The sequence below is a fragment of the Scomber scombrus genome, chromosome 17, assembly GCF_963691925.1.
Source record: "Scomber scombrus chromosome 17, fScoSco1.1, whole genome shotgun sequence".
NCBI classification, from domain to species: domain Eukaryota; kingdom Metazoa; phylum Chordata; class Actinopteri; order Scombriformes; family Scombridae; genus Scomber; species Scomber scombrus.
The window spans coordinates 8,408,670-8,427,662 of NC_084986.1; the positions used below are offsets into that span (position 1 = coordinate 8,408,670).

General features: G+C 39.4%; 2 protein-coding genes across 5 annotated transcripts in view; both read left to right on the plus strand.

Annotated features, from left to right (window-relative positions):
• ches1 (checkpoint suppressor 1) overlaps nucleotides 1-4,562 on the plus strand; it is a 59,704-nt gene extending 55,142 nt beyond the window's left edge. For all 3 annotated transcript variants that reach the window (XM_062436796.1, XM_062436798.1, XM_062436797.1), the window contains exon 6: nucleotides 637-4,562. In XM_062436796.1, the coding sequence (XP_062292780.1) occupies nucleotides 637-1,192 (556 nt within the window). In that variant the 3' untranslated portion in view covers nucleotides 1,193-4,562. The remainder of the gene's footprint in view (nucleotides 1-636) is intronic.
• Nucleotides 4,563-7,669: 3,107 nt separating this feature from the next.
• gtf2a1 (general transcription factor IIA, 1) lies at nucleotides 7,670-17,704 on the plus strand. 2 transcript variants are annotated; one of them, XM_062437659.1, is made up of 10 exons: nucleotides 7,670-7,771; nucleotides 10,371-10,472; nucleotides 10,900-11,089; nucleotides 11,404-11,468; nucleotides 13,016-13,091; nucleotides 13,250-13,374; nucleotides 13,977-14,078; nucleotides 14,353-14,628; nucleotides 14,895-14,984; nucleotides 15,958-17,704. In XM_062437659.1, exons 1-10 carry the CDS (start codon nucleotides 7,670-7,672, stop codon nucleotides 16,063-16,065), a joined length of 1,236 nt encoding a protein of 411 aa, XP_062293643.1. In that variant the 3' UTR covers nucleotides 16,066-17,704. The 2 variants fall into 2 exon arrangements, with proteins under 2 accessions (XP_062293643.1, XP_062293642.1); XM_062437658.1 differs by having other exon boundaries at nucleotides 7,770-7,949.
• The last annotated feature ends 1,289 nt before the right edge of the window (nucleotides 17,705-18,993 follow it).

Below are 18,993 nucleotides of genomic sequence, written 5' to 3' on the forward strand. Positions count from 1 at the left end.
GGTGCATGTTTTTCTTATAAGATATTAATATGCTAACCCTCTCATTCTGAAGGGAGAAAATGTCCGGGGGACAGGGCACACTGCTGAAGCATTATTTGATTTATTGGTTGTCAGAATACACCCCTGTCCTTTAATGTCTCACAGAGAAAAGTGTCTTTGTATTAATAGAGCAAAATATGTTTAGCGGTTGTAATGTATAAGCTGGTGGACAGTGGTTAAACAGCTTCGCTGCAGAATTGTCATTCTGTGGTGTTCTGCCTTTAAAGCTTGCAAGGTCCTTTATGTGCTGAGCAAGTTCCTCAACCTTAGGGACCATGAAAGCTGCTCAAAATGCACGGTGTCATTTGAAAAATGCATAGGTGGCAATCTGGAAATGAGTCTGCTCATTTCCTAAAAGGCTACCTCTTTTTGGAGATACAAGGTTTTAATCTGACCTGAGAAATATGCACATTAGTCCTTAGGGGGCTATTTGAGCGTGATAGATTATCACCTGAACATTTTTGCTTTCTAGCCAAATGCAAGGCAAATGGAACAGTCTTCAGTGGAGTGAAGCGTATAGAGGCAGGCCACCTGGCTTGTAGTGTGACAGCAGGAGTAACATTATTCTCTCCCACTCTGTGTCCTTGCTTCATACAGATCATCCCTGGGAGATTATCTAAACCGAGGACAGGACAGCCCATCCCGCTACTCTCCTCCACCCTGCAGTGAGGACCTCCAGGACGACCACACTTACAGCACCGCCAAATCCCCCAGCAGGCTGTGCTCTTCCCAGGACGACGACCCTTCCTGTCCCCTGGACGACGACGACATCATCGCTGTGGAGATCCAGTCAGACGTCAAACCCGAGCCACGGGAGATCCCGCTAGATTCTCACGTCACAACTGCCGGCGCTACCTACATTTCTCAGCAGCCCCTGCGCGGACAGAGACGTAGTTCAGGGGCAGGAGCTGGGACTCTGGCAGGAAGCAGTTTGCCCTGGACCAAAAACCGAGCAAGGGGCATTAGCGACACGCTGCCGCTGAAGAAGCGGCGCGCGGCGGCGGTGGAGAAGCCACCGGAGAGCGACGACGAGGAGATGAAGGAGGCGGCGGGGTCGCTTCTCCACCTGGCGGGTGTCAGAGCCTGCCTCAACAACATCACAAACCGCACCGCCAAGGGCCAGAAGGAGCAGAAAGAGGCCCTGAGAAACTAAGAGACACACATAAAACAAGTACATAGTCATGCAAACACATACAGACGTTATACAAGTCAAAGCACGCACACACACATTAGCACACAGACAAATATACAATACACAAATAGGTCAACAGGTAACTTACTACAGCATTAGTCTCTACGGACACTTCTCATCTCCCTCTATCTATCTGCAGGGCATTAGGTGAATCCTACTTATTTGTGGCAATATCAAAAATCTATGTTTTCCTACATGTTCAGCAACACTAACATCAATGGGTATTTCTCATGTGTCTTTGTTGTTTTTGTTGTTTTGTTGGGGATGAAAGCCATAAAAAAAAGCATGTTTTGTCACTAATTTGGACAAGTTGTACACGACAAAACCGAATCACATTGAGGAGCGTACAGTACATGAACAGAAGATGGCTGTTTGTCTTACCTGTTTGTTTCTATGTGAATCTGTAGCAATCTTGCAGTGATGCCAGCAAAGACGGCGGAGCCGACGAGACAAGCCTATTATAACAAGACTTAGAGCTCTCTTGGCCGCTCACTAGCATCACTCTCCTACATCCACGAGCACAAATGTGAGACTGTGCCAAAGATAAGCGACCAGGTTGCTTCATGTAGCCGATACGACAGCTGACAAAAAAAAAGAGCAGAAACAGAAGGCATAGTAGTAAAGTCGAAGAGCAAGAGAGAAATGACCTTAAGTGTCAAAATAATTGTAAAACCCAATGTGATATGTATTCATGCACTTAAGATTATTTTACGCCACTTATAATAAAAGCATCATGGGTAAAGACATGGTTTATTTCAAGAGCACTCATAGTATTTAAGAATAAAATATATTAAAATAAAAAAAGCTCATGTTTATCACCATAGAGATGGATAGTGTGCCGGGTCTGAGGCAATATCTCCTTCATTTTGTTGTTGTTGTTGCATAATGTAAACGTCCCTAAAACTTCCCCCAGTACTTCTGTCCATAGACGTAGATACCTGGTATAGATATCGTAGCTACCAGTAGCTACCACACCTTCCTATTCATTTTACAATGTCAAAGAACTATATACATAAACTGTGGGTTTAGATTTCTGTTTGTGTCTGTTTACCCTCACTCTACCCTCATGAAGATATAAGCAATTTGTCCCATGTGGACAACTCTGTAAAAAGGTTAGAAAATATTTTATTTTTTTCCTTTCTTAATTGAAGCAATTTGACCTGCAGGACTTTCTCAGTTATATTGCATGGGTGCTTGTAAATAAGATAAAAAGCAAATCTTTTTTATTCAAAGATCATGTAAGATAAACAATGTATTTAGCATGAAGCATGACTTATTTTCATATAAACCTTGATCCTAGAGGAAAGGAAAAAAAAGTTTTGCCGCCAATTCTTATACCCGTGATTATATTGGATTTTTTTTTCTTTTGAATCCTTTGGGTTCTTTTACTGAGCGGGTTTTCAAAGACACGTCTTCAGGGAGGAAACGTGGGAGATCACTCTGCAATTAGAGGCCCGAGGGTGCCACCTCCGGGCTTCGGTTCAGGCTATGTAGGCCAGCTGCATCACCTCTTAGGGGTGGGCTTCCGTCTTCTTCTGCCTGTACAGTGATTTAGGTGTTCAATGTTAACCCCGGTGTTATTTCAGAACACGTCTGTAGAGTGTGTGAGGTTATGTGCCCAGGAACACACACCCTTTAACATTGTGCCTGCCTGCCTGCCTGCCCTCAGTACTTCTGTTGTCATGTCTCTGACATGTTTTGACAGAACGTTACCTGTCTTTATTTATAACAGTATTGTTTTTATTTTCTCCTGTGTGTATATGTACATGTGTCCTTATTTTCCATCGGCATTGTTCAGTGTAAATGTATCGAACAGACGGGAATGGGAAACTTTGTTGGTGTCCTGACAGAACCTCATATCTCCAAAAAAAAAAGGCTACTTGGGAGGAACTGAAAAGAAAGAGGAATGTAGTAGATGGCATGAATCAAAAAAAAGTTTGTTTTCTAATTTACATACAGTATTGTTAATGAACTCTTTTATTAAAGGTATTACATGCCATTGTGGATGTCAAGCTGCCATACAGTCTCACATATTTTTCTCAGTAGCCCATTCTGGAGATCAGAGGCTGTTTTTAAAAAATATATTTTGCTATGAGACCCATTTTACAAGGTGTATCTCACTTTAATGAAAAAACTGACTTGATTGAAATTCACAAGGGCAGTAGTAAGCTTTGCCATTCTTTGCATCAAAAGTGATATAGATATCGCGTTGCCGCTATTTGGCATGCATTTGCTGAAACAGGAATTGCATTAAAGTATTAATTTTCCCTCCCTTAAGGTACTGTGCATATAAAATGCAGCTGGATTTGGTTGAAGCTATGTGCATCGGCGTAGCAGAAGAGTCAGACAAGGTTTTGTTCAAGCTGAATGGATGTTGAGTGACTGTCAGTGAGCCAAGCGTTCAAACAAATGCATGTCCCATCCACTGGTACAGTCTTTTGCCACCTGTAGCATGCATCACTGGCTTTGCATTTTGTATGGTATCCATGCTGACGTATAAAAAAGGCTAAAAGGAGACAGTCAGTCAGTGTCGGTGTTCTTGTTGTGTGCCATCCGTCTCTTGTCTGATATCTGTCTGAGTGCTCCCGCAGCCCAGGTCAAGCATTCTGCTGTATTTGCAGTAACAATCCACTGTTGTGGAGACTAATAACGTGTTCAGTTGGCAAGAGGCATGTCAAGGGGAGGATGTGTTGCTTTAGCAACCACCTTTTTTCCTCTGACTCACTCAGTGACATGCAGCAAGGATGAACTCCTGACCTACGCGTCGTGGAAAAACAGTAACACATATACCCGGGACATTTTAAAGCAAAGCAAATATATTTCACTGCCTGAACAGCCCCCTAAAACAAGTGTTTCTTTCAAACCTGCCAAACACACAGAGTGACGCTCTGAAAAAAAAAAGTAGTTGCCATTTTTTATTTGTTGATGTTTTTATGCGCATTTTTATTTTCTGTTTTGTTTTCTCTCTGACAAAATAATCTACAATACTGCCATTCTTTTTTGGTGACTGTCTGAACTGAATATTGGAAAGCCATAGGTTAGAGATGTCAAAATGCAAAACTGTTATTGATCTGTGAGATGTGATCCAGAGTACACCCAGGTGTTGATTTTTCAGTAAATGTTCAATTCTCTCCTTATTGTGCAATCATATTGCCAAAGAATGATTTCAAGACCTATTTCATCACTACATGTAAATATCAACGTTGTCCAATACCGTGGCAAAAAATATATAAATGTTGTTTTATTTTGTTTTCCATTTTCTGAGAAACTACAATGATGTTTATGTGATGTATTGTCTTCCAGTTGGTTGCAATAATAAAAAATACAAGTTGCAGAAGATTAGTTTGGCTGTTCTTTTGGACTTGAATCAAACCAGGAAAAAAAATCGAAGATACTATTGAAGTCGTTGGCATATACTGTTTTGTGTTAATTGCTGTGATACTTTCAATTACAGCATTACTGGTTAGCAGCTGATTTCTTCAAATTTCACCATTTTCCCCTGAAAATTCCAAGTTAAATATAGCAACGACTTTCAAGAAAGCGTATCACCCTTCTTCATCCCTCTTTCATTTCCCCATGCAACACACACTAACCCCCATTTACTGGTAGAGTGCTAGCTTTGTGAGACTGGAGACTCTTTAATTTGCTCTCAAGACTGACCCCAATCATTAACCTCACATATTCCCATCAACAAGGGTCTTATCATAACCATGCCTCTTCCGCCAGTTAATTATTCATTTACTTCCTCTAATCATTTAAGTTCAATACTTCTGATTAAAGTCAAACTCAGCATTCCCCTTAGGGAAGGAAGTAAAGGAGTTAAGTGTACCCAAAGAGTTTCTCAATGCCTTATCAATCTGAGTGGTGCCATTTTGGAGGCGTGTGGCAGTGGAAACCCATTCATAATTGAAGCCGAGACAGGCTTATTCTCGAGCCAGTGCCTCTCTGTGCAGCGCGCTCCCACCACTAACACAACTGGAGCTAGCAGCTCCTCTGTTGCTATGCAACTACAGCAAAGAAAGAGGGAGGGGGGGGGCAAAAAGTGTGCATTGTCTAGATCTTTAGAGGGCATCATACTACTCAGTTACCAAGAGTGAGACTCAAAGGTGGCGACGACATTTCTCAGATAATCCAGCTTTATGTCTGATTGTTTGATCACATCTCATAGTTTGAGAAGCACCTTCTAGACATACGCTTTCAATCATCTTTTCCACATCACTTCTTTATTTTTTCTTCAAAGAAATAGGTTTGAAGTGAATTCAAAAGCATATTCAGCATAGATGTCAAGCAGGCCTTTAATTCCTCCACAGAGATAAATTAAATGAATTGAGTTGTTGTGACACTGACGAACCGTCTTAAGAGAAGGCAGTAGTGTTAAGTGGATTGATGCACAGAGAGCTACGTGTTCCCCGGTCTATATCATCCATACCCACCGAATGACCAGCGAGGCAAGTTTCCATGGAGACAGAAGTGGAGGTAACGTTCTCTTGTCAGCTCTCATTTATTGCACAGCTTTATTGTTTTTGGAAATCTGCCCCCTAGTAGTCAGGGTAGGTGTGTTTTTGATTAAACAAACAATACCTACAGACAGGGTTCATCCAAAAACTTCACTCATACCCCATTGTATTGAATTACATGGAAAATAGTTGCATGCTATACAAACTGGATTATGTGTGTGTGTGTGTGTGTGTGTTTATGTGTGTGTCATGCAATTGGAAAACCAGACTGTGTATGCTGAGGTTCTGCTATGTAGTGTGATCACACTCTTGTGGCAGCATGGTGTTACTACATGAAAAGGGCTCTTCAAAAGTAAACAAAAGTGCCGAATTATCCGACATAACACAATGTAACATATTTAATTTGAATAGTAATGAATGTAATGGCATTAAAAATATACATGGTGTACTCATGACAACTTCTTCATAAGGCAGGCACCTCCAGCCGGAATCTCATCCCTCCAAGTTTCATCCAAATCAAACCACGCAGCTATTAGATGTTCTCAATGTTTGAAATAAACTTTTAATTAAAGGTGTTTACATCAGGCCAATGAATGCATCATACATCATTTTTTTGTCAAAGTCAGCACTATAGACTATATAGCTTTACCATAATTTAGTTTAATCACCGACATTAATTATAGGCCAGACATTGCTTAAATATTTGACCAGCGATGACATTAAGAAGTAGCAATAACTGTGGTGTTGACAAAAGCAATAAGATTAATTTCATTGAACTGTAAAACAGAATAAAGAAGGTTACATTAATGTATTACTTAAAAATTTGGCACATGCCATGGTCTCATTTGGGTACAGATCACGAGCCATATGCTGACAGCTTCAAGTAAAAGATATCAGGAACAGACACACACACAAGGCCAAAGCTGTATTTCCACCTTGAAGTGCAGTGAGATATATTCCTAATGGAGATCAATGGGATTTCCAACCTGTACTGCAGTGCCCCCTTTCTTTTTTTCTGTCCTCAGACGTGGCATCAATTTGCACTTTTCAAATCAACTGGCTCCCACTGAACACAACCTGAAGTAAAGCTTATGCTGGAATTTGGTTTTACCTTTACATTATATTTTTATCATATATTACTGCATTACTATGGAAGCCCATTTCCGCCATGTGATGAAAAGATCACAAGTTATTATAATGAAAAACGTTCTCAAAATAATGGCTTCATATTTCAAAATGATGAGAAACTCTCAAAATAAAAACTTAGAAGATATCTAAATAATGAGTTAGTGGCATAATGTCTGTAGATGGTGTTGTTCAATGAATGAACTGAAATTCATAACAAATCAGAGCAAGATGAAATTAGAAATGAATCATAGAATGAAATGGTCTTCAATTGATTTAAAATCCAACATTTTGACAATTTTAACTGTACCACTTCCCTTGAAATACTGAGTCATTATTTTGAGAAAGTTTCTCATAATTTTGAGATACTAAGTCATTGTTTTGAGAAGTTTTCTAATTATTTTGAGATAGTAAGCCATTATTTTTAGATGGTTTCTCATTATTTTAGATACTAAGCCATTATTTTTGAAAACTTTTCTCATCATTTCGAGATACTAAGTCATTATTTAGATACACTTTCTTATTGTAATTACTTACAGGATCTTTTTTTCCCATCACATTGGCGGAAATGGGCTTCCATACAATATTATCTCTTTACATAGGCTATTATTATTTACTACTAGGCTATATTATATACTACTGTCTGCAGACATTTTGGCTCATTTAGTATTATAATTTAATCCCCTCTATGCGTCGGCACATTCACAGCAGAGATAATTCAGTAAGCAAGGTCACAGCGCATTACAAAGATAATGCGATCTGTACATCTTTATTTACCACGTTGAATCCATACTACAATTCCCAGCAGCCCCCGCGATGTTTAGTAATCGGTACGAACTCTCGCGAGATCTGTGATATGACCCTGCCCTATGTCTCGCGCACTCGCAGCTCCATCGCTCAGTATATAAAGCAGGACAACGACGGAAGGAGGACGGCTGGGGAGTCGCAGCCCGGGATTGTAAATAAGACCGCAAAAACTGTGTTTTATTTACAAAAGTGATGCCGGCTGTTTTAAAATATCGTTCCCAGTTGTTTTAAACCGTTTTTCGTAAATTTTTGGCTCTATTTCTCGCCTATTTCCGTGTGGTTTTTACACTACGCGTATAATGGCGAGCTCGGCTAACTCGAACCCAGTGGTAAGGATCAATCTCTAAGGATTGTCAGCGGGGGAAAATGTGGGTAAAGTTAATGGAAAGCTGTGGACGAGCTGGTTTTAACTTATGCAGTAAAAAAAAGTCTGCTTTTTTTCCTTCTTTTTTTTACCAACACTTCACTGTTTTATATATATATATATATATATCCAAATAAAAATGCAAACCTAACTTTCATTCAATCGGCCATTTTAATCAGTTTTCGAAACTAACCTAGTTCTTCCAGATGAATCCATCTGGCATGAGCAAATGCTTTTAAAGCTACGTTAAATTAGAGGAGCTGTATTGCCTTTAAAAAATATATATAAATAAGAAGAAAAAAAGGGGAAACTTGTGCATAGGTTAATATTTAGTGATGATAATGCAGGTTTTTCTTATGGGGCTGTTGAAGCTTTTGTGTTGGACTTATTTTTAGTGTCTTGAAAGGCTTCTGACCTGATGTGTGAAGCTTTATTAATTTAACATATTGATTATGCATTTGTGGTGTATTATTTAAGATTGAGTGAGTGGTTGCTTGTGTAACGTTAAGAGACGAGAGGGAGAAATGGTAGCCTTGAAAAAGAAGTAGAATTAATGGCTATTTTTTTGCATACTTTTAAAATACAAAAATGTACGCAAAGCACCTTGCCATCATCCACTGCGAATTAATTTTATAGATGTATATTTATCTTGAAAAATGAAGTTAGTCCGTAGCCAAAAAAAATCGTCTTTCAATTCAAGCCAGCTGCCTCATCATTGTCCACCATTTCCACGCACAGAAAGCAGGATAGCCATCTCTCCCCCCTTAAAAAAAACACCACTTTTTTTTTTTACCCATCTCATTACAGTTATATCCAGCTTTCCTCCCCTCCACCATCGATAAGGCTAAGCTATTTAGTCAACTGTGTGCGATATTAGACCCGAAAAATATCCTCCACATGCGGCCACTAGCTTGCAAAGAGCGAGGCTCGTCCGTAAAATGGCTTCCACGTCTCCTCTCTCTCCGCTTCTGGCCCTCCTCCTTTGCTCTGCCCGGGTTTTATACAGCCATATTGGCTCTCTAATATAGACTGCCCGGGATGGGAAGGTGCTACTCGACGCTACGTCACCGGCTCTACATATAAACACCAGACTGTGCTTTAAATAGTGGAGGAGCAGTGGAGGGGGTAGGGAGGGAAGAAGGAAGGAGAGAGAGAGGCAGAGGTCCGTCCTGTCCTGTCCTGCAGACATTGCGGGGTGGAAGTGCAGTTAGCTACAGCCCCCGCAAGTGTGTGTTTGCGTTTTTTGCTGTTGTTCAAATGTTGTTGTTATTGTTGTTGACCTTTTAAAACATTTTAAAAAAGCAAGGTATGCATTTGGTGTTTGTGTACGTCATGCGTGCCACCATATCCCGAAGAGCATACAGCTTTGTTGGTCGTGATAGGCAATTGTGGGTCAGTGATAAATAAAAGGGTTGGCAACATGAGCAATTCAAAAAATATCTTTAAAAAATAGTTTTTAAAAAGCATGCATCAGGTTTGTTAAACTATACATGTTGTATTCTTGTTGGTTTTTTATGACATTTGCACAATTTTTACCCAATGCTCCTGAAAATGTCAAATGGTGTAACCACAAAATAATGATAAATATTAAATGGTTTTAGCCGCTGCAGTGTATTTAAGTGTACTTGCACAAATAATTACTTGAAATGATTCCTGATTTACATGATTCCCTGATTTAAATTTAATATTAGAACAATTGTATTCCATTACTTTTATTATTTATAAAGTTGTTATAATGTAAACTCAAGCCAAACTAGTTGATATGGTGTTTTATTGAGACTTTAGGATTTTTTAAGCAAGTTTAATTATTTGGTACAACGTTTTAATGGTTACACCACTTTGACATTTTTGCCATAATCCTCTAATATATTCTATCAAAATGGATTAAAAGCAGAAATTGTATGCAGGGTCCACAAAAAAGAATGTGTGCAAGTTGTTCATATGTTGCGCCTGCAGCCCCAAAAGCCACTCCCTAACTCCACCCATGTTATATAGACATAAGGATTAGCATGACAAGTCACACAATGCAGCTCTTACATTGTAGCTAAATCATAGGGATTTTAAAAAAATGCATTGAGCAGTTAGTGTAGCTTGCTATATGTTACAACTATTCGCCAGATGTTACCATAACATTACAATTTATGCTGATTTGGCATGGAAAAATGTAGTATTGTAACATCTGATATGTTTTGTTATAAATGTTGTGTTGCAACTTTGACAGCAGATGTCTAAAGCACTCTATGGAAAAGTAAATACCAGTGGGGAAAAATACTTAACATGCCAGAGATGTGTTTTATATTTATCTACTAAATTTAAGGCTCCTCTGCAGTGCATGCTTACATATTTAAAAATGTATTTCCTTTTTTTGTGCTTGCTTCCTCCCTAGCCTAAACTATACAAGTCTGTGATTGAGGATGTGATCAGTGAGGTGCGAGAGCTGTTCCTGGACGAGGGAGTGGATGAGCAAGTGCTCCTGGAGCTGAAAACGGTAACTGACCTCAGCGGTGTTGTGTGTGTGTGTGTGTGTGTGTGTGTGTGTGTGTGTGTGTGTGTGTGTGTGTGTGTGTGTGTGTGTGTGTGTGTGTGTGTGTGTGTGTGTGTGTGTGTGTGTGTGTGTGTGTGTGTGTGTGTGTGTGTGTGTTGGGCGGGGGAATGTGCGGAAGAGTGTTGACGTGTACTTTATCCACGTCTTGTAGTGGTAGCTGGTTTAAAGCTTTTGTTTGGATTTCCTCACTGTCAGCTACTCATGTGAGAATTTCTTCTTTGTAATAATGAAGTAGAGTATCCTGGGCGGATTTATTGTCTTATTTAAAAATATTATATTATTGAAATGGACAAAAACCATGTAGGAACAATAATAACAATCCAATTCCAGACATACCTAACCAATGGTGTCTTTCTACCCAATGCTTCAGCTATGGGAGAACAAACTGTTGCAGTCCAAGGCAGTGGAGGGCTTCCACACTGAGGAGCAGGCAGCCCTGCAGGCCGCTCAGCAGCAGCAGCAGCAACAGCAGCAGCAGGTTCAGCCAATCCAACAAGTCCAGCAAGTTACCCAGCAAGCGCAGGCCCAGCAAGTCATCCTGCCCCCCCAACAGCAGCAAGGTTGGTTTAATAAAGAACAATTAGGCATAAATACACTAAAAAAAAACATTAAACGTCTGTGAATGCCACAATTACACATCACGGAAATACTCCAAAACAATTTATGTACAGCCTTGAATATGTGTGTCTTAAATAGTTTAATGACAGAAGTTAATATTCAACATTTTTAGAGTCCAGTTTGAGATTAAATCACCCACCAACTCAGTGTTAACAGATCTATTTGCACTGTTAATGTCACATAATTTTCCACTGAGGATATTTGAAGTAAGACTGGAGCATATTATAATATAACCTGAACATGTTTCTCTCCGCAGCTCCCCAGCAGCAAGTCATTGTTCAAGATTCAAAGATTCTGCAGCACATGAGTGCGACGGGGATGGTGAGTGGATACATAACGCACAGCATGAACAGAAGTAGTACAATATTAGTCTGGGATTTTGCAACCTCCACTGTATAAAGACAAGCGCATACAGGCTCCTGTCATTCATTTAAATTACTTTGTGACTTTAGGTACTGATTTACTAAAGTCAGTGACTCCTCTCCCTTAATGAGGTTGGCAGTGTGCTCCAGACTACATCAAATTAGCTGTATGTTCATTTAATGTTCATTATCTCTCATATGTTCATTAAAACAAGTAAAGTAGCACAGTAGCAGTTTTTAAAAAGTAGTATAAATCTACATATGTAAACCTAAAACAGTGGCCCACCACCGGTCATATGACCTATCTTCTTTATATCTTTACCACCAAAGGTTAATAATGAACTGGACACGAGGGAAGTTGCAGTACATGAATTGCCATTTGTTTATTTCACATTATTTGAGCTCGTAGTTAAAGGAATATCTAATCTTTTTTTATCTATTTTTGGTTGAATTTTGAATTGCAAGATATTCAAAACTTACACCCCAGTCCTTCTAAAAACAAAAGAAGAACTTAAAAGATGGATTGTGTTACCTCTATTATTATGGGGTCAAATAGAGGTGATAAAAATGAACATACTAACTAGAATATCTTTCTTATTCTCACTATACGCATTAAGTTAACACCACAGTGGTTTAAAGAGCTCTTAAGTATAATGACATGCTTTATATGTAGGGACAAAAAAATCAAGAATAGATCCCAAAAAGCTAGCTTTGTCTATAAATAAGGGTGGTTTTGGTGTCCCACATATGTTGCAGTACTACAGGACACAGAAGAGTAGAGAGTGGAGGAGCATTAGGACCTTCAGGGAGTTGTTGTAACGGCCTGGATTACAGTGTAGATAAAACCGGGGACATTACATCCTCTTACAAGCTCCCGCTGAGTCTCGTACACGCTGACAAACACACTTTCTCTTTCATCATTTGTGACACATTGGAGTGTCACGTTTTCCTTCCTTTTGTACTACTTCCCCCTCTGAGCGACACTTCTTGTTCAGTAATGTGTTAATATCAAAGCTTGAATCTGTGCTGTTGTAGTAAATCTTCCTCTAACACCTTTTCTTTTTCTTTTTTAAAGCCTAACTTGAAGATTTCTATCCTTTCACTGTCAAATCTGGCAGATAAAATGACGCAATGCAAATACATTAATAATAAATACTGCTACTACAGGAATATGACTATTAAAGCTTTAAATACTAAGAGCTTGTGCCATATTTCATAAACATTGAAATCTCTCTAGAGAAACGCACTTAACGCTGCAGTCTTAAATAGTCATGTATATGTGTTTACTTGAGTTGATGTGTATTTTTAACACTTTTAGAGAGTATTTACACTTTGACAACTATTAAACCTGTTTTCCACATTCTTGAAACCTTACATTTCCTACTTTAGGCTATAATCAGATTCATTATCTTGCCTTAGGACTGTTTGTGTGTTTGCTTATGCGAGTGCACGTCCTTCTCCCCCTTCAATCACTCTTGTCTGTATTATCTCTTTTTCCTCCACTAGAGTGCAGCAGCTACCGCAGCAACCCTCGCTTTGCCTACAGGGGTCTCCCCATACCAACAGCTCATCACCAGCCAAGGTAAAACACAAACACACTCATTTTCTGCACATTTCTGCACAATGAGTTTTATATCTCCATGCCAAAATGCTGCTGAGTAGCCTCATTAAGCTGCAGCTACAGGAAATGCATGCTCGTTAATAACACTCCCCGCCGCCTTCTGTTTTGTGCTCTCTCAGGTCAAATCCTGCAGGTTGTTCGTGCACCCAACGGGGCTCAGTACATCATCCAGCAGCCTCAGCAGCAGATTCTCCTGCAGCAGCAAATGCAGCCTGGTGGCGTTCAGGCCCCGGTCATACAGCAGGTATGTAGGTCAGCCCAGGACACCTAGCTTGGATTAAGGAGTAACAATGTGTTCACTCTGTGTATTTTGGTTTGGAAGATGGACACATTACAACTCATCCTGTATTTGGTCAGTCCATAATCTGTTCTTGATTTATTTAGTTAAATCAAGCTGTTTGGCTGCATAGCTGTTGGTCCTTTGGCATTGAAGCAGTGGAAGAACCACATTTTTGGAAAAATTAGCTTGAAAGATAGGAAATAATATGCCTTGACAAACATGAAGTAATTCTTAAAAGGAGGACACTGACTGCTTGTCTCCAGTGTCACCTTTTCAACTCAAAATCTGTGATAATGACCCTTGTTATCATTGACCTCCTTACACAGGCCCGTAACAATAAAATACAGAGAAATGCATCAATACTACACCAGTTTTCATCTTTCCCTGCTTTTCAACAATATGGCAATACTGCATGAAAGGTGGTCTGAAAGGCAACTGAGTTAATAAAAAACTTTTTGGCATTTTAAGATGTAAATCCATAAAAACCTCCCAACAAAAGACTGTTTACTGCCGTTAATCCCAGAGCTTCTATAAACTGAGTTCCTCTGTTGACTGTGTGTGTGCAGGTCCTGGCTCCTATGCAGGGAGGTCTGCCTCAGCAAACAGGAGTCATCATCCAGCCGCAGCAGATCGTCTTAGCAGGAAACAAAGTCCAAGGCGGTACACAGGTCAGCACTTATGATATTTGTTTTTGCTCTTTTCCTGGAAGTTGGCTGTTAAAGTTTTGAGTTGTATTTAATATATTGTGTGTAGCTAAACAATTGGCAACTAGTTTAAATTATGCCTTTCAGTTATTGTTGGTATTTCTAGGACCTCCAACACTGAACTCCTGAATAAGAGATTCAGTTTTGAGTTTTCTGTACCTTCAAGTTTAAAAGCGGCCTTAATCCATCACCATATTAAACATCATCTTCTCTTTTCTTGTGCTCCTTTTCCTGTTAGGTGATGCAGGCAGCTATGGCGCAGCAGCCCGGTCAGGCAGCGACAGCAGCTCAGGTCCAGCAGGTTCAGCAGGCCCAGGTTGCAGCTGCACCACAGGTCCAACAGCAGGCCCAGGCTCAGGCCCAGCCTCAGGCACAGCAGCCTCCCATGATGCTGCAGGTGGACGGAGCCGGAGACACCTCCTCAGAAGAAGACGAGGATGAGGAGGAGGAGTATGATGATGAAGAGGAGGAAGAGAAAGACAAGGACGGGGGAGAGGACGGTCAGGTGGAGGAGGTGAGACATGGGAGGAGGTCAGACAGAAACAGAACAGTGTTTTATAGCAGCTGTTGTGCAAATAAAGAATTAGAAATGGCCTTCATGGATAAATGTGTTCTCCTTGGATAATAATTAAATATCCTTCTCTCGTGTATTTCCCTGAGTCAAGAGGATGGGTCAACTCTGCACAGACAGCCATTGTGTGTCCATCATGTCATAAAAACCAGATTTCAGAACATTTATTAATTGTTTAATTGCTCAACTTTCATGTGTTTCCTTGCCAGGAGCCTCTGAACAGCGGAGATGATGTCAGCGATGAGGAGGACCAGGAGCTGTTTGATACAGAGAATGTAGTGGTGTGTCAGTATGACAAGGTAGGAAATGATCGACTCTTGTGAGATAATACACAGAAACTGAACTTAATCAGCCTGCATGTATAAATATTCAAGTGCCAAATTTCTAATTCCCTTCTATCTGTTGATCAAGAGTTTTCCTTTAAAGCATGTTGGCTTTTTTATACATCTAACTCATTTATTATATAACATCAGCTGGGCAGTTTGGACTAGCAGAGAATTAGAGATGCACTGATCAGACTTTTTCTCTCCCAGTGCTGATACCTGGGCTTTGGGTATCAACCAATACCGAGTACAGATCTGATCATGCACAGAATCATGCTTGACTGAAACATTGCTTCCCTTACTTTGTAAAACAAAATAACAAATGAATATAGAAAAATGTACTTGTCATTTCTTAAAATTATTTCTTAAAATTATAGTATCCTATCATCACTAGTACCTGATCCAGCTTTTTGGATCAATATTGGTCCATTTCTACCAAAAATTAGTTGTTTTATTCAAAATCATCATCATCATAAAGTAACACTTAAGTATTTGTGGGGAAAACCAGGGAGAAAATGTGACTATAAAAGCAGACTTACTATAGAAGAGTTAAATAAAACATTACTGTGATTTCAGCTTAGCTTCAACTTCACTTTAAGTACTTATTTCATTGCTGTTACATCTCTTCTTTTTTCTTCTTATTTTTGCAAAAGCAGCAAAAAAAAAAGCAAAAGCCTTTTACTATCAGATTAGCACTGTTACTCGCTCTGAGTGCAGTGTTTGATGATTAATGTATTACAACTCTGTTTGATGCTAATTCAGTGCTAATAAAGGACTGTAGGTCGACACTGCTTTGATACTGCAGCGCTTTACAGTGTGTGTGTGTGTGTGCGTGTGCGTGTGTGCATGGGCTAAAGACATTAGTGACTGTGTCCACAGTAAGCTGAAACAGTGTCCATCTGTCCTTGACGCCCACAGCACACTCATTTCCTTCTCTCTTACTCCTCAGATTCACAGAAGTAAGAACAAATGGAAATTCCACCTGAAGGACGGGATCATGAATCTGAACGGGAGAGACTATGTCTTCTCCAAAGCCATTGGGGATGCCGAATGGTGAAGTAGAAAAAAAACAAACAAACAAAGCAACAGGAGCAGGAACTCTGTAACTCCTTCTATCCAGTTAACAGACTGTTCAATATCCTTCCATATCCTGTGACTGGATTCATTTCAGGAAACTTCTTCTGAGTCTTTGAGAACTCTTGACAAAACCCAAAGGACTGTGAGGTACCGTACAAACCTGGGGTGTCGTCAAAAACACTCGACTAGCCTTGCACGATGAGAAACCTACAGGGGAAGGGAAAGCCTGCGAGTAGAGCGCTCTCTCTGTTTTTTGTTTCTCTGCCTATTTCCTGAGAGAATTCACACACATTGGAAAGTAAGCATTTCACATCGTACAGGTGTAGTGGACCAGGGTGACCTGACCTGCCCCGCCACAGGAGGTCCGAGGTCATTCATTATACCCCCACCCTTTTAGATGAAAAAACACCTTCAAAATGCACTGTAGTCGGTTGACTGGATTGACTCGTGTCTACATTGAAGTCCAAACTTAGTGCCACCAGTCAAGATTGCTGCCTTTAGAACGGCCATAATCAACTTTTGGCTTCTAATTTTTGTTCTTGGATCCTGTCTCAATTCATGTTTATGAAAAATGGTGCTCCAGAGTGTTTTATGTAGTTAACCTGTTATTATTTTAAACATTTTTTTTAAGAATGTGTTTGATGAAGGGTTTAAACAAAGAAGGCAAAATTGCATTAATCTTAAGATAACTAATAATTGTGTAAAGGCATTTTTTTAATCTTCTGAGTGCTGAATCCAAAAAAATATTATTCTTTTTCCCCCTCAATCAGCTTCTCTGGAGCTTCATTCCAACAAAAAAAAAAAAGAAAAAAGAAAGAAAAGGAGATCCAACACTGAATTCATTTAAGAACTGTACAAAATGTCTGAAAGTTTGTCCTGTCGGTGTTGCTCTTAATTTTTAGTTTTCTGCAGCCGTCTAAAAATTTGCACTGTCAGTTTATCGGTGTGTCGTGAAAAACAGTCAAGTTAATCAGTTTAACTCAGTTTGTGTGTGTGTGTGTGTGTGTGTGTGTGTGTGTGTGTGTGTGTGTGTGTGTGTGTGTGTGTGTGTGTGTGTGTGTGTGTGTGTGTGTGTGTGTGTGTGTGTGTGTGTGTGTGTGTGTGTGTGTGTGTGTGTGTGTGTGTGTGTGTGTGTCTCTCTCTCTCTACAGGCGTGTGGTGAGTGTTCACGTGTGCTTATGCTGATTCATGTGTGTGTCGTCACCATTTTTCTCTGGAAATCTATTTGTTGTTTTTTTTCTTTTCTTGCACACCCCATAATCTCAAAATGTCACAGTTGAAACTGTATAATAGAGATTTTAATGTTGTTTTTTCTCTTTTTTAAACACTTTTTTTTTTGTTATTTGGTGAGGGCAGGGCGGTGTCCTTTTTTTTTTCTTTCTTATTTATTCCTGAAAGTTCATGAAATGTTCTATTTTTTGAAAGGTTGGAAAGCCGCACCAAACTGTGCTCTTATAATCTAATAAGTGTTCCTTTTTTCTCTCTGTTGGCTGGAAAAAGCTACATAACGTTGTGTTCCAAAAAAAAAAAAAATCATTTCGTCCACCGTAAGTTCTTTTTGTGCTTTCATTTTATTCATGACTTTTAAATGAGAATATTTTCTATCGAATGAGTTCAACTCCGGGGGAGGGCGGGATGGGGCGGGGCGGGGCGGGGCGGGGCGGGGCGGGCGGGATGTGTGTTTCTCTGCAGATTGTTTTTAGTGCCCCTGTTGCAGCAATTTGAAATAAAGTACTCATTTTTTTTGGCTGTTGTGTCAATTTGGTTGTTGGTTTGCTCTGTAGAGTAGTAGGCTTTTAAAGATGCATCATACACCAAGGAAGCACTGAAACGATGCCCAACATAGAAGCAAGAATTGATAAAAGCATCACATAAATATTATTGGAATAAGAAGCTTTTTCCCTGACTAATTAAAATAATATTTTTCTGCTTATCTTTTGTTTCATGGACATTTAAAACAAAAGTGTTCAAAGGCTGTCACTTTAAATGAATCCTATTAATAAACAGCCCCTCACCATCCTCATAAAACAGATAAAAATAAGTAATGGGTTTCCAACCCAACTAGAGCGTTAAGAAAAAAGAGAAAACCTTTTTATAATCTCTTGATCTGTAGACACAGCATCCAGTAGCTCTCCGTGGATATTAGTCACTGAAATCAAACTGGTCGCTTCTTTTATGTTCATCTCCATGTTGTCGGATGTTGTGTGTGCCTTTTGAGTTTTATTTCAGTTTTCTGGTATTCACAAAAGATAGGTGAAGCTACAGTATGAAGAGGATGTCTATCAGAAATCTGTTCTCTGCTTTCTAATTATACTGTTGTGTGTTCTGACTGCTGTTCAGATGATTAAGGAAATGTGTTGTTCATTTAACTTTTTTAAAAATTAAATCAAGTTTGGAAAAAATCTGAGGCTTTTGCTGTGAATGTGTTAAGTTTTCTTCTGCAAAAGAAAACGCTCACCTTTGCTTTAATTTAAAAGGTGAATAAATGAAATTGGCTTTAGTCTTTTCTTTTACATTTAAAGTGTTAAAACAGTATGTGTTACCCTACTACAGTTATTCCCAACATTTTTTTTGTGGTGTACTCATCTTACTAACGATTGGAATGGATTTGAAGATGAATGTTATGAAATAATGTTAATTCAGTGATTATTGTTACTATCATATTTTCACACACTTGAACATCCACTGTTTAAGTTGGTATGGTCGAGTTTACATGGTCCTATTACTTATACATCAAACATTTATCCCTTACTTGAGCTATGTAATGTATAATGTATTTCAACCTTTTATCCATTATTACTTTTATCTATCATTTTCATTTATCCATGACGGGTATCTCAACTGTTTATGCATTACTTTTACCTATTTATCCCTATCTTAATCCTACCAACTGGCGCACCCTCAGACC